Below are 16,165 nucleotides of genomic sequence, written 5' to 3' on the forward strand. Positions count from 1 at the left end.
AACCTCTCGCTAGAGTCTCCTGTCGAGGGTCTCTTATATTCTAAAGGGGAAAAAGGATATTCCTGAGGGGTCATAAAGCCTCCAGGTGTATCAGAGCTGTGAGTATGGAAGGACATGGGAGACTTGGGAGTGTGGAAGGACTCTGCAATAGGCTGTGAGACCTCGGTAGATGAGCCTGGAGTGTAGAACCTCTCAGCTACCTCAGCTATCTCTTCACTTACAGTGCTGCCAATCTCTATGGACATCTCAGACTCAGGGGACAGTGGCCTTCCCCAGTCTGTTGGTGGGTTGTAGTAGTCATATACAGCACCAAAGGTGACCTCCTCTTCCTCCATTGAGCCAACTGCTGCTGCTCCCCCAGTTTCAGCCAATGAGGCCTTTGCCACACTACCTCTTTCCTGTATAGATGCAACCTGGCTCTGAGGTCCCTCAGGCAGAAAAACTCTGCTGTCCACTTTTGGCTTGACAATAAGCGGTTTAGGTTCCGGCTTAATAGCGACATCAATCCTCTCATCTTCACCCTTGATTTGTGTATGGAGCTCAACTACTTCACCAACCATTTCCTCTGCTACTTCTGTCAAGTCAACCTGGGATTCCGGCATACTAAGGAATACACCACTGTCCAAAGAGGGTTCAGGGATGGAAGTCAGCTCCTCACTGGGAAATTCAGCCTCCGCACTCACATGTTCCACGCTAGGAATAGAAACAAATCCTTCACCAAGTCCTTTAACATCTTGGATCATATATTTTTTTACATCTTTGAATTCCTCCACAACACTAGCCTCCTCAGCATAAGATGGGCCCTCCATAGTGACAACTTCAGCCTCACTGTGAATAGTTGCACTTTCAGATTTGAGAGATTCAGAAATTCTTTTAGGCTTAACTGCTTCTTCAGCTGGAACTGCAGTTTTAACAGAGCGTTTTACTATTGGGACTTTTTCGGACTGGAAAGGAATGAAGCTGCTAGTTCTGTCAAATGTACGCACAGTCTCCTCCCTCAATGTCTCCACTTCACCTGCCTCCACTTGTTCAGGCGAACAAATAGGTTTCCGTGGCTTAGGTCTGACCAGTTCTGGAGACTCCTGCACTTCCTCTACAAACTGTTTAAGTGCACCATGGCTTTCTGCTAAGACAGCTCCCTCTTCAACATTAACAGACACTGAGATGTCACGGTCTTCCCCCAGAGAGGAGGTAGGCTGGGAGGTAGCAGTAAAATCTGGTTTTGCTCCAACAGGTACAGCTTTGGGAGAACCTGGATTTCCTGTCATAGCAGTGGCAAGTCTTTCACCACTATCTGCATGCATGGTGTCAGGGTCCATTACTTGTTCCTGCTGGTCAAGGGAAATGGCCACCGCAGGTATAAACTCCTCAGGGAAGAGCATTTCCTTCCTCTGCTCTTCAGGAGAGAGGGATGTCAGTATTGCCACTGGTGAGTCTGACTCAAAAGCTTGTTTAATCTGAGAAACTTTTATCACAGCGGCAGAGGCTGGCAGACCACAGCCAGATATTGTTGGAGGTTCTCTAGAGACACCAGGTCTCAATTTTGGGGCTTTGGCGGCCACCTCCAATGGAGCTTGTGAACTAAGAGGGTTCTTGACACCACCCTCTACGGCACCACTACCCTCTGAAAATTGCACAGGCTCTGCAACTTGAAATGACACATCAGAGATATTCTCTAATTCGCTGACCATGTGAGGAGCTTCATCAACCACATCAAAAGAGAAAGTAAATTTGTGTTTGACAGTCTGAGAGGCTCCCTCATCACTTGGCACATCCAAAGTTTTCTCTGTAAAATCCTGAGGTTGGTCCTCACTACTTTCCTCTGTCATCCCAGGGACAGGGGTGGCAGCGGTGATTCTGATTTCTACGGGTGAAGAGCTAAAAGATTCATCCGAGCAGTGGCGCCTGTGGATCACCACCTGAGGCACCTGTAGCGTTGCCTTTCCTGAATCCATGTAAGTTTTAAGTTCCACATCTATCACACCCTCCTTGTTTTCCTCACCTTTCTCTAGCTCCTCTGTAACTACCACCTCCTGTGTGACTCCTGAAGTTCTTGGCACCTTTTTGTCAGAGATCTCAAGGGTGCCGCTGCAGATTGATTTGCCATGTTTATTGGTTATGACACAGTCATATGTCCCCTCATGGTCTGTTGTTGGATAGAAGACAGTGAGCAGTGATTTGTTAGATTTACTCACAATATCATAGTCAGGGTTGTGGGCAAGTGCATGGCCATCTTTGAGCCAGGTGACTGTGGGCAGAGGATCACCATGGAACTGGCATGTAAACTCTGACATCTCACCAACTTTTACTTTAACTGAGGATATTTCTTTGACAAATACTGGACAGGAGCCTCCAGCCCTCGTATCTCCTTCTTTTACCATTTTAGACTCTTGAGACTCTTTCAAATTCCTCTCCTCCTTTATTGCTCTGAGTTCACTCATTTCACTACCTTGTTTTGACTTTATTGAATCTCCACTTCTTTCCTCTCTCCTCATACCTGCAAAATCCTTCTGTCCCATCTCCTCTCTCATCCCTCTTTCTTCTCTTACTTCTGACTGGAAGCGTTGGCTGCTGGATTTATCAACAGTGATAGCATATTCCTCCCTGCTCTGCCTGCTCTCTGCCTCTCTTCCCAGATCTTCCTGTGGAAATGGGGAGCGTCTCCTAGCTGAGGAAAACTCTCTGGAAGGCTTATGTGGGCTCTCAGCCTGGGCAGCAACAAGTTCATATCCTTCAAAAGGCACACTAGTAACTTGGGTTAGAGAGTATTTCTGTACTGGCGAAGCTTCATGACCCGTTCTATCAGATTTTAAATCCGCATGGTGCAGCGCATGCTGTAAACCAGCAAGTTTAGGAGAATGCTTTCTTATAGAGGAAGACTCAGGAAGAGATGGCTCGTATCCAGTGGCTTGTTGAAGAGGTGAAGGTTTTTTTGTTGGTAAGGCTCCACCAGCAAGAGTTATATGTGGAGGTGGAAGGTCACTGGGGTGGGTGCCACTATGATGGGGTGCACTATCAAATGGTGGAACATGGGAGTCAAATGGCAGTCCAGAGTCAGGTTGTTTGCAATGATTGTCCAAAGCCCACTCAGACTCCAGTTCAGCTACTTCCTCTTGTTCGACAACATCTTGCTGCCATTTTAGGATGCGCTGAGCCAGTGCTTCCTCCTCACTTACAAAGTACTCACTGTCCCTCTGCAACCTGGTCTCACGACCCTCTGTCAGCAGCTCACCAGTAGGTGGCCACTGCATGTTATCACCCTGCTGATCTTGGAAACCAGCAGGAACTGGCTCACTCAAGAGGAACTTCTCTTTGGCTGTTTTTCCTGGGGAAGGCTTCTTGCTGCGGACAATTTCTGGTTGTGGAATTGATTCTGGAGCAGAAGCCTCTGCGACATCTCTTACAGCCTCAGTCGTCCTCTCTGCTTGGCGCGGTGAGTAACCCTCTACCCAGTCAGACTCGAGTTTCACAGGTTGCTCTTGTTCCATCAAAACATCCTGTTGCCATTTCATTATGCGCTGAGTCAAGGCTTCCTCTTCACTGACAAACTTCTCACTCTCATTCTTCAGCTCAGAAATGTTCTCTCTTGACAGCTGGAGCTCATGTTCTTCTCTTGTCTTCTCAAACAACATCTTCCCTGCTCTGGCTTTTGTTCTAGGTGATGATTCAGCTTCCACTTCTGCTGCTCTAGCTTTTATTCTGGGTGATTTCTGTGCCGGCATGAGTGATGCCTCAGTTTCCAAATCTCCTGGTCTGGCTTTAAGCAAGGAGGCAGGTGTTTTGTCCGGTTCTACTTTACCTTTTACTTTAGGTGACCTGGGGGTTGACATGACAGCATGGTCTAGAGTTGCTCTTTTCTCCACCACCTCCTGCTTTGTGTAAATGTGTCCCTCAGGCTCTATGTACTGTGTTTCTGCCGACATGGGCAGATCAGTTTCAGGGCAGGGAGTCTCCTCTTCTGACATTTGCATGCCTTGCTGCCATTTCCTAACCCGCAGGGCCAGGAGTTTTTCTTCACACTGCATCCGTTCAGCCTCCAGGCTCTTTTCATACTGAGCTCTCAAAGACTCCCCTGAACCCTCCTCTTCATATGGCTCAACTGGTTCTGTTGCAATGTGATCTGGTGTTACAGCTTCACCAAGGAACCTCTCTTTGATAGATTTGACTTCCCTTTGTCTGGGTGACTCTCTGAGTCTGTCCTCTGCCCTGGCTTTTGCTCTAGGCGACAACTCTGCTTCCACTTCTGCTGCTCTAGGTCTTATTCTGGGGGATTTTTGTGCCAGCATGAGTGGGGGCTCACCTTCCGGTTCTTTTAATCTGGCTTCCACTGCGACTGACTTTGTAAGCAAGGAGGCAGATGTTTCCACTTCTTCTACTCTGGCTTTTACCTTAGGTGATTTGGGTGTTGATACAGTTGCAGCTTCAGGATCTGCCAACTTTGCCTTAATTCTGGGTGATTTATGCAAAGAGGGCATGGCCTCAGTTTCTCCAGTCACTCTTTTCTCCACAACTTCCTGCTGCGTGTAAATGTGTCCTGCAGGCTCCATGTACTGCGTCTCTGCTGGCATAGGCAAATCAGTTTCAGGGTGAAATGTCTCCTCTTCTGACATCCTACTCCCTTGCTGCCATTTCCTGATCCGCAGGGCAAGGAGTTTTTCCTCACACTCCAGGCGTTCAGCTTCAAGGCTCTTCTCATACTTAGCCCTCAAAGACTCCCCTGCACACTCCTCTTCATATGGCTCAATTGTGTCTGTTGTTGCTCTGTCTTCTGGTGTTACTGTTTCACGAAGGAACCTCTCCTTTCTAGGTGTGAGTGGCTTAGGCCTGGATGACTCCATGAGTGATACCTCCTCTTGAGCAGGCACAAGTCTAACAGATTCCCTGCTTTCAGTGTACGTTGTAGTTTCTGGGTATCTTTCAGAGTATGGGACTTCAGGGTGACATAGCCCGACCTCAGCTTCCACCTTTTCGTCAGCAACCACACTGTGATGTTCACTTACCATCTGCTTGAATCTAACATCTGTCTGAGATTGACCAAAACTTTCAACTTTTTTATCCACCAGTGTATCAACCAATTCACCTCTCATGATCTGAATGGCCCTGGTTCTGGACTGAGGCTCAAATGAATGCCTCACACGACGCGCCCTGCTTGAAGTTTTACCAGGAACCTCCCTATGAGTCTCCCCCAAATCAAAGGGTCGATTGAAATGCTGGACATCAGGGAGAGAGGCAGGCTTGACCCTGAGCTTCTCCACATATTCTGCGTAACTTGATTCGCTGGCAACGGATTCTAACTCAAATTCAGAGGAGGACATGGTAGAGATAGAGAGCCTTTTCTTTTGTTTGACAGCTTTTTGGAGTGTGGTAAGTTTAGTTCTTACCTCGTTGTGAAGACTCTCAGTGTCGCTGAACCTCTCGCTGTATCTGTCACTGCACCTGTCACTAAATTTGTCACTGAACCTTCCACCAGTGCGCCGGTCACAGTAGATATCACTGAATCTGTCATTAAAGCGCTCAGACCGGTCAAACATGGGGGGAGGGGATGGGGCGCGCTCAGAGGCAGTCTCCAAACATTTGGATTCTTTCTCTGCCTCTTTTTCTTTTGAATGGGAATCAGACTTAAAGTACACAGTACGCACAAGAGAGTTCTTAGATCGAGATCTTCCCTGATGGACTTTGGACATCTTGTCAAATGGAGACCCTACACACCTGAGGTCGACCCTAATCTTCCTCTCTTTCCTCTGCTCTGCCATGGTGTCTACGCTTTCATGGGCTTTGGCAGAGCGTCTAACAAATCCCAGGTAGTTAGCAGACTGTTCTTCCCTCAGTGACACCAAAAGTGATGCTGTGGACTCAGCAGAACCCTCCGTGTTTATTGCCATTACCTTGTAACTGCCTGAGTCCTTCTCTTTGATACTGTCAATAACAAGACTGGTAACGTGTATGTGCATTTTGCTGTCGGTACAGATCCTACGCCTGCGCTCTTTGGGAATAGGTTTATTATTATGAAACCAAAGAATTGTTGGTGGAGGGCAAGCAACCAGTTTACACTTCAATTCCACTGGTTCTCCCTCCATGACAGATTGAAACTTGAGTTTCTTGGTGAAAGAAGGTTTAATGTTCTCCGCCCATGAAGTTATGGAGGAGGTTCTGCTGGAGCAGCGATTGGCTGACACCAGGCCATGATCTAGGAAGTCCTCTGTGTCGGAGAAGGCTCCTCTCAGCTGTCGAGCGCCGGGGAGTTCTGCGCTGCTGCGTGATGTTCCTTCTTTGCTTTCATGATAAAACAGTTCTGCAAAAAGAAACAGACAACTGTCAGAACAACACAGCCTCCAGGGGTAAAAAGAAGGAAAAGGATTTGAATGAATTATTAATGGAAATATTAAATGCATGCTGGGAGTCACAATGCCATAAGAAATAATTTCACTCACCATATTTGTTCGAATAAACGCAAGACTTGATTCGTTTTATTAGAAACCTGCAGGAAGTTTTGATCCTTCGTCTGTGGAAATTTCTTCAAAACATAAATTATTTTATTATTATTATAAAAAGCATAATTCCAAGATGGGCTGCTAACATTCACTTGTTTTGTTTTTTGATAATTGCTTCGGCTTTATGCTAATATATTCCTTACCTGACTTGCAGACAGGAGAATAAACGCCCTTTCTAATCCTTAAACTTAAGAGGAAATGAATGATGCACAAGTATCAATGAGAAGCAAAGCTCTCCAAAACATAGCTTAGATTTCAAAACTTTAACAAATGAAGCTGTAAAATTGGGTGAGAAGGCGTTTATTCGAACTAATATAGTTTACTGGTGTTATTTAGAATGCAAACCACAGGAATCACATCCCACTATCTGCAAGCCAGGCTAAGAAATATTTTGCAGGAGGAAGGTATCAGTTCCAGATGCAATAAACCTCCATATCTTTTAAAGGGCATTTCAAGTCCGGAAGCTTTAAAAGATACATATCCTGCGATTTTTCAGGGAAAAGATCAGAGGAACCTTCATGCCACAACGAAACGACGTTTGGATGCAAACCGCAAGTGTCAAAAACTGGTACAAGCAAGTGCTACCAGTGCTCACCTGGGGGAAACCATGAAATATTATGAGAATAAGAGCAGGTGGAATAATACAGACAATAGGAATTTTCTATCAAGACACTTTGAGACCACATGCAACTGTGGAAATTCAAAGATCACGTAAAGGGACAGTTCAACATAGTGACACTTTTACAAACTCTAAAAGCAGTCTGTGAATGCAGGCCAACCATAATCCGTAATACATGCACCCACACATCATTTGTTTCCTCCACTTTCTCAGCAGTTTCTCCACTCAAAAACCACCTTCAATGAACCAAAGCTTGGATCAAAGTCACCTGCTGACAGACTACTTTCGAAGTGAACAATAGTAAAAAAGAGTAAAACAGAAATCTGGTTAAACTGTCCCTTTTCAACTCTGCTTGCTTCTCGTGTGAAGTAACAGTCTGGTGTTTTTGATATATGGTGGTCAGGAATCTGACGTAACCTTACCTTTGACTTCTTGCTCAATCTTGGCTTCAATCTGCTCTCTCATGTGAGTCACTGTGATGGAAAGAAATTACATGAATTTAGATTTCATCAGCACACATTGATCCCATGAGATGGTCTTCAAACCTTTAAACATTCTTGCTTTGCTGGACTCAAATACATTTACCGTCTGTGTTTAGGTACCATCAAAGTTGATCCATAAATTGAGGAAACTTAAGCTATCATCGCAAAATATTTCAATTAACAAAACTTCCAAACGTGTAGTTGTGATCTACTGGAACTACAGCACTGAAGTAAACTACGAGTTAAAACTATGAAAGTCAAACTTCATTCTTGACCATAGAAATGATAGTTTGACAAATAAAAACTTGACTCAAGTTCCATTTACAAGCTTTTCCAGAACTTGAATATCCCACAGTCTTTACCTGCAGATGCTCTTCATTCTGCGCTCTACCTTGTGCAAACTATTTGTACATTTTGTGTATACAGTAATAATAATGCAACAAAAATGACCTATAACAAAGCTAATATAGTGATCACCTGACCAAGGTTTTAAACTTGGGTAAATTATCATTTTGCCAAAGAGCTATTTCCAAGATCAAGAATTAATTTTCTGGCTCATATAATCAATGCTTTGACTTTGTACCTTGCTGTAGTAATGGCTTTTAAATGCCTTTAACCTAGAGCGATAATGGCCTTAAAGTACTCAGTTGATGGACCAAAATAAAGAGATTCCAATAGATTTGAGTCTCTTTTGTTCCATTTAACACAAATTGTTTCGGAAACTAGATTTTGAGTTGAGAAATGAACAATTTCATTACACAGCACAGAGGAAGAAAATGAATCAGACAAAGAAGGGTTTCCTGAAGAATGGAGGTACAACAGAGAGGTTACACATGTGAGTTTCATGCAATCATGAGTTTTCCTGTGTGGGAGAGGAAGAGGAGGGTGAGGACGGAGAAGATGAAGGAAGGTGGAGAGATGAGTTTGTTTTCCCGTGGGGAGGGTTGAGGGAGTGCTGATAATCCCAGGATTCAAACAGTGGTGCATTCATGAGCCAAGTGATTCATCTTTCTGGAACTGTGAGGTTAGTCACAGGAGGAGGGTTGAGGGATGTCCCGATACCGTTTTTATTTCCAGGGTCACTTTAAGATTGAATTTATCCACAAGAGAGCAAATTTGTTTTTCAGCTGAATAATCTCCTGCTCAGTGTGTATCTTGGGTCACATTAAAGGGATCCTTTTTAAAGATGTCTGAGTGTGTTATGGGTTTATTTAAAAGATGAGAGGGGAAGGGGATACATTGCATTGGTATTACTTACAGTTTCTGAGGATTAACAGTATGCAAAATCTAGACAGTGCAGCATTTATTTTCTTATTTAGATCCTTTTGTCAACTGGTTTTTACAGCATCAATTCAGACCTTCTCAATTACTGAGAATCTTAAATATTTAATTTAATATTTAATTTTTATTTAATTTTATTTAATAATATTGGCTTTCTTTATTATATTCCGATTACTATATTCACCTTTTCATTTGAACCTTTTTAGTTTTTTAAGAAAACAAAACAAAAAACATTATTCACATTTTTAATTGCATTTTTTCTGAACTGAGATAATTTCTCCATAAACCTGATGCTCTCTTCTGATGTTTTGGGGTATTTTGGAGTCTTGATGTGTCTCATAACGGTATTGTGTTGGATTGATCTTAGTTAGAGTCAGTTTCCCACAGTTCCTGAGTTGTTTAAAGGTTGTTTTGAAGATGAAATCATGATCAAACATGATTGTCTTAAAGCTATTATCCATGATTTTATAGTCAGTTAGTCAGTAACATGTTTTTATTGCTGCCATTAATGGCCAATAAAATAATGGCTTTCCCTGTGAATAAAGGTTAACAATACATTTTTAATTTGAAATGATTTATATCAGACTTTAATCTATCTGATGCACATTTTGCAGATTGGTTCGGGACATCCCTTGAGGTGTTTTGTGGTTTTCGAGGGGGGTGAATTAATCTAGCAGAAAAGAGAAGTTGGTTTATTTGCAGTGTGGATTCAGAGGGAATCTGGCTGCAGCCGTCGGATCCAGAAGTTACCTTCTTCCTCTTCGGTTACGATGAGGGTGGCCGAGCATGCGGCCTCTCCGGCGTTATTGGCTGCCCTGCAGGTGTACTGCCCCGCGTGCTCGGAGAAAGCATCGACTATGATGAGCGTGGCGGTGTTCGAAACCTCATCAAAATGAAACACCACGTTCTTGGTGGGCTGAACAGGCTGCCGGTTGTGGAACCAGCTTATCTCTGGCTTTGGCATGCCGGACACACATGCATGAAAGCGGGCCACCTCCCCGTGTGGCACCGAGCAGCTCGTGATTGGCTGGATGAAAACTGGCTTTTGGCCAATGGAAGGTTTCTTTAGACTGGTGAGGCTGGTGGAGATATGCCACTGAGACTCAGCAGGACTGTCCACTGTTTGTTTTTGCCCTGAAAGGAAGCATGTTCATTGGCTTTATGTGCTTAATTTGATTTACGCTCATCCCAGTCTGCACAGTTGAGGTGATTTTCAGTTTGAAAGCAGTCTGCCTTTGGTGGAAAGACTTTTTATTAAATCTGCTACTTATAAACCATCCTCACCAGAAAAATGACACCAATAGTCATTTGTTTAGTCCCTGTTTTCTGACTAGTTACCTCTCTTGCCATGTGACTGTAAAACCTCTTGGGGAGAACATTGGGTCAGTGTGTGTGACTTTAAGTCGACACCAGAGCGCCTCGTTAAATCCTTCTGTTTTATTGTTTCTTCTAAACCATTTATTACAATTACAGTAATGTTTTTTAGTTTGTCATCATTTATAAATAAACCTACCTAAAGAATAACCAACAAAAGCCGCCAGAAAACATAAAGAACAAGGATTAAAAAAAGAGTCCTCTCATATTTATTGTCCCTGTAAAAACATTGTAATTCAAACTCACATCGCTGCTAGAGCTTTGAGACTACAGCTGCAACGATTAGTCAGTTTGTTCAATCAAATTCAGCTTCTTTGTTTCTTTTCACCTTCAAACCACTGAACTGGTGCCCACTGGGATGTGTGTTTGTGTTTCAGTAGAGAGAAGAACGGCGCTATCACAGCAGGTTGACAACAACAACAGAACATCTGCACGTGGGTGACAAATGAAAGTGAAAACCAAAATAAAGACATTCCCAAACCTAGCAAAGGTCTTCATTTGGTTTGAGATCTTGTGGCTGTTTCATTAAACCGCCATCTGCATTAGTTTCTAAATTAATTTATTCTGGTTTTTCTTTTATTTGTCACTTTTGTATGTATTAACACTATAAAAGCTGAGAGCAGCCATGGTTGATAATACAACTGCTGTTCGCTTCTGTTCACCCTTATGTTCTGAGTGTCAGGGTAAAAGCAGCACTTCTTGGTGGTGAGGAACTTACCGTCCAGTGTGAGAGTGGCGGAGCAGGATGCGGTGCCGGCATTGTTCGTGGCCACGCACGTGTACTCGCCCTCATCCTCCGGGTAAACCCTGGAGATCTCCAGCTGACAGCTGTCATCAAACTGGGACATCCTGAAGAACTCCGACTGCTTGATCTCCTTCTCCTTGTGGAACCAGCTGATCTTCACGTCTGGACAAAGGACAAAGGAAAAGAACGTTTGTGGAGGCAAACTGGATTTTGTAATAAAGTTACACTGCAGTGAAACCAGTTCATTCACTTGTGGGGATGAAGGAAATCTACACTAATTTCTCTGTGATTGGATGTTTCTTGCTGCACAATAGTTGACTTTTCTCCTACAGTTTTTATGTCTGCAGGCTACTTGTACCTTCAACTTCTTTGTCTAAAACCAGACATTTTCAAACACAGTTGTTCATATTTTGTACTGATGATTCAAAAGGAGAATTTCATGTCTATCTAAGAAAGTTTATCAGAACTTTCATTGCAGGAAGTGCTCAAATTAACTTGCAACTTTATCGGTAAAATCTGATGTAATGTTTCAGTTAGTGAAGAGCTAATATCTTATTTAAGAGTAAGACTACTCGCATAACTTCTCAGTTTAAGAGAAAGTCGTCTTGTCCCATTGTTGGAAACAAAGCAGCTGTTTAGTTTTTCATTGTTTTAATGAAAAACATTTCTGGTGCCTTGATTTAAGACAAAGTCACTTATTTTTATTCTGCTTTTTGAAGAAATTGTGTCGTATTGTAGATGTATACATTTCATCGTTTTAAGTAAGACTTTCTCTTACCATCTCCGCGGACTCTGCACTGGAAGCGAGCCGGTTCTCCTTCGCGGGCCGAGGTGCTGGCGATGGGTGAGATGACAACGGGAGGAGCAACGGTAGCAGCTGAGTCCGGAGAAACCACTTCTGACACTGCAACACACACACAAACCTGCGTCTACACATGTCCTGGTGTTGATCTGAAACATCTCCCCTTTCGTGTCTAACGTCCCATCTTACCTTCCACATTGAGCGTGGCGGTGCTGGTGGTGGTGCCGTACTCGTTCTTGGCCTCGCAGTTGTAGATGGCGGCGTCCTCGGGGAACACCTCGATCAGCAGCAGCGAGTGCTCGTTGCCGTCGTGCAGGAACTTGCACTTGAAGCCCGGAGACAGAGCCTGGGAGTTTTTGAACCAGAAGACTTGAGGCTGAGGAACGCCGCTCACCTGCACGGAGAAGCGAGCTGGTTTACCGGCCTCCACCGACTGGGGCTCCATGTGGCGAAGGATCTGAGGCGGCTCCGGGACTGAACGAGGAGGAAAATAAAAGATGTAGTGAGACAGGAAGGAGGAGAATTGTTTTCACATTTCTAAATAAAACAATCTGGACTTTTAAAGTTAAAGTAAAATTTGGTGTTAACTGGTTGTCATTAGTCTCATTGTTGAAGCAGACTCAATAAAACAGCATCAACCTTTCAAAAGTCATTTAACCAGGAGACACTGTTATCTAATTAAAATCTGAGCTGCAGACTAAAAATAAAACAATGAAATGAAATCTGATTAAACAAAATAGAAACAACAGTACTGAGATAAACATTTTCAGAATTTTCATTATCAAAATTAAATTACCATTGAGGAGAAAGATGGATCAAAATAATCAATAAGTGAATTTGGTTGATATGGAGCCGATTGGAGAGAAAAAATACAAAGATGAAAAACAAATGAGGATTTTTTTCCTCACCTACATGCTCCATATTTCCTCTCCAGGTTCCCTGAGGGACTCCGCAGGTAGATATGGTGAATGGTTTATCATTTGTTTTTATGTTTTCAACAGTAAAGCTTTAAATTCCTCCTGGTCACACATCATACATTTATATATGGGGCTACATATAGGCAGTGATCTCTCATTTATTTTCCCCTTTATATTGCATCATTCAAATGAAAATAAATATGTGATAAATCTTATTCTTTTAAATGATTCCCATCAGTGTCTGTGGTATTAATCCTCCAGCTGCACTCACTGTTCACTCGGAGGTGCATGGTGCTCCTGTTTTTGCCTGCGATGAAGGTGTACTCCCCGGCGTCGCTCCTGTAGGTCTCAGAGATGGTGAGGCGGTGCAGCTTCCTGATGGCCACGTAGTTGAACCTCTCTTCCACCGAGAACTGGATCTCCACCCCGTTCCTCAGCCAGTGACCCTCCACGTCGTCCTCGTTCACCTCGAACTCGAAGGTCGCTCTGTGTTTCTCCAGAACCTACACGAGAGGACGGAAGGATTTAGAGATTTAGACGTCTTTAAAACCTGCACATTGACCACTTTGGTTCATATGAACGTCCGTCTCACCGTGATTTCCCGCTCGGCAGGTTCGGAGATCCGGATGTCGCGGCCCTCCACGATCAGCTGGGCCTTGGAGACACTTGATCCAGCCACAACCGAATACTCTCCAGCATCGGATATACGGACTGTCTGGATCATCAGACGGTGAACGTACTTCTCTGCTGTCACGGTGTACCTGTGAACGCACCACAGAGACTCTCAGCTCATATTTCAAATGTTGTTGTTAAAGTGTCGGCTGTAGGAAGGTTCGTTACTGTTCTTTTAAGATGACATTACCTTTCCTCAGTCATGTCCATCTCCTGGCCGTCCTTCATCCACATCACCTGAATGTTAGGCTCAGAAACCTCACATTCAAAAATAGCCTTCTTCTTCTCTGTGATCTTTATGTCCTTGATTTTCTTGGTGAATTCAATCACACGAGCTGAAAAAAACCAAAAACAAAAACAGATGCAATTATCATTCCAAAGAATTTGAGAAGCACACTATATGACTTCTTCACAGGTTGAATTTCAGATATTATCATTTTGGCCTTGAAGATGAATCCAGACCAGCAGATTAATTAAAGTGTTTCTGTCCCTCGTCCTTTTAACTAAACATTCAAACATTTTTTCAAACTTACAATTGTCAGAAAAACAGACAGAAAGAGAAACCACCCCACATGTTTTATGCTAAGTGAAGTGTAATCTCCACAGGCAGCCGGGAAAATCCCAAATCTCCCTCGGATTGTTTAATGAACAAATCAGTCAACTCTGAACGTGTAATGCTTTGCATTACCTTCGACGAACAGGTTAGCGGCGGTGGCGGCGGACCCGGCCACGAACTGGTACTCTCCTCCGTCTCCGAAGTGAACATTTCGGATGGTGAGCGAGTGCGTGAGCTGCCGGCTGCGGACCTGGCATCTGTCCGAAGACTTGACCTCCACGCCGTTCTTCAGCCATTTGTAGGTGATGCCCTCGTAATTGACGGTGACCTCGAAGGTGATGGTGTCTCTCTCCTGAGCGTTCAGATCCTTCAGCATGGAGGTGATCATGACAGCTGGAGACGAGAGAACAGGTCGGGTGAAACACAAAAATACTACAAACACTTCTGAAAACGTATTATTATCATTAAACTTTAAATAAATGTTCTTTGGTCTGTTTTATGTTTTACAGCTGCGGTTAAAGCTTACAGGATGAATTTTGTTTTTGTTTTTAATTCATTACATAACATTTTCAGATGTTTATTTTATGATATTTGATAGTTTTTTTTTTTGTTCTAATTATGGTTAAACTTACATTATAAATCAATTATATAAATAAAATGTATATTATGATCACTAAAACTTCTAATTCTGCTGCTACTACAAAAAATAATGACAATAATAATATCTTTTTTGATTAATTACAAATTAGAAATAAAATAAATATATAATACAATATACACATTAAACTTCATTTATTCTTGAGGGTTTGGAAAGTAACTTTAGATTAATCATTAATCCGATATAGTTACTAATGACCTTAGAAAATGTATTCAGTGACCTAATTGAAGTAACTTGATTACTTTCCATTACTTTAATTACTTCAACACCACATTTGTAAATAAAGACAAAATGAGTGATAATAAGAAGTACTGATGTGAGTGTAAGACAGCAGAACAATGTGAACGTAGAAAACAAAATGGAGACGGAAAAAATGAAAGGGTTTTTTTTTGTTTTGTTTTTATTTTGGGCTTTTGGCCTTTATTTGACAGCTGAAGATACAAAGGGAAGGACTCAGTCTTTATACATAAGCCAGCTCTACCAGGTGAGCTATAGGGCAACATCAACAATGTGTCCTCTGCTTAGTGTGTTTCTTTAAATTGTAATAAATAATCCCCATTTTTACTAAATGTAACTGTAATATGACTATGTATTTTTCTACAATAGTTACCCTGTTTTTGGCATCCTGATTATGCAACTCAGTTACATATAATCCATTACTCCCCAAGGCTGCTTATTCTCATTAAAAGTGAAAAAGTTTTTTATCTGTATTTGTTTTTAAACTAGACAAATGCAAATTTCACAAAAATTCAAATGACAAAATATTGCAAATTGTCCATAATTATAAATCCACTTTTTGTTTGGTTCATCCTCTCTAAGTCAGATTTCTCAAGTTCTGAAAAGGTTCAAATGTTTTTACTTATTGTTCCCATGATACCACTAGAGGAAGGGAACAAAGGCCAGTTGAGTGAGTTTAAGAAGACAGTACCGAGGTGGTTCCTTGCCGGGTATCTTTCCATCTGGAAACTCTGTAAATTATATCACTACTGTATACCTGTACTTTTCGCTTTATTAGGAAAGTTAATCTTAATAACTAAAGAGACTGGCCACATGGGAAACACACAGAAACTCAGCTGACCATAAAGTAAGATTTTAGGGTGTTTTGACCCTTAAAGACCCTCCTCTGTTTGTGCAGAGCACCGTCAGTCTCCCTCAGAGACATTATCTTGGTGTGATCTGAGTGGTTTTGACGTGAACGTGGTCTTACGGTTAACGGTGAGTGTTGCAGAGACTTTGTCGTTCCCGCAGATGAAGGTGTACTCTGCGGAGTCGTCCCTGCTGGTGTTCATGATCTTCAGCTGGTGGAGTTTTCCCTGAACCACGATCCTGAACTTCTCGCTCATCTCGATCTCCACGCCATCTTTCAGCCAGGTGGACGGCACGTTGAAGTGAGAGACTTCACACTCAAACGTGGCCATCTGGGTCTCCGGGACCACCACACTCTTCATGGGTTTGGTGACTCGCAGAGCTGCAAGAGACGAACCCGAGAAATAACACAAGTCAGAAGAATTGAGAGTAAAATAGAGTCTGTGGAGCACTGTCATGTTCAAATTCTTATTGTTGTGATC

General features: G+C 42.8%; 1 protein-coding gene across 3 annotated transcripts in view; it reads right to left on the reverse strand.

Moving 5' to 3' along the window:
• ttn.2 (titin, tandem duplicate 2) overlaps positions 1-16,165 on the reverse strand; it is a 211,710-nt gene that overhangs the window by 170,072 nt on the left and 25,473 nt on the right. For all 3 annotated transcript variants that reach the window (XM_051402827.1, XM_051402826.1, XM_051402824.1), the window contains exons 29-37: positions 15,805-16,065; positions 14,072-14,332; positions 13,574-13,718; positions 13,304-13,472; positions 12,983-13,214; positions 11,984-12,268; positions 11,771-11,896; positions 10,966-11,154; positions 7,533-7,583 (exon numbers count right to left, since the gene is read on the reverse strand). In XM_051402827.1, the coding sequence (XP_051258787.1) occupies positions 7,533-7,583; positions 10,966-11,154; positions 11,771-11,896; positions 11,984-12,268; positions 12,983-13,214; positions 13,304-13,472; positions 13,574-13,718; positions 14,072-14,332; positions 15,805-16,065 (1,719 nt within the window). The remainder of the gene's footprint in view (positions 1-7,532; positions 7,584-10,965; positions 11,155-11,770; positions 11,897-11,983; positions 12,269-12,982; positions 13,215-13,303; positions 13,473-13,573; positions 13,719-14,071; positions 14,333-15,804; positions 16,066-16,165) is intronic.

The sequence above is a fragment of the Dicentrarchus labrax genome, unplaced genomic scaffold (assembly GCF_905237075.1).
Source record: "Dicentrarchus labrax unplaced genomic scaffold, dlabrax2021, whole genome shotgun sequence".
In the NCBI taxonomy this organism is placed as follows: Eukaryota; Metazoa; Chordata; class Actinopteri; family Moronidae; genus Dicentrarchus; species Dicentrarchus labrax.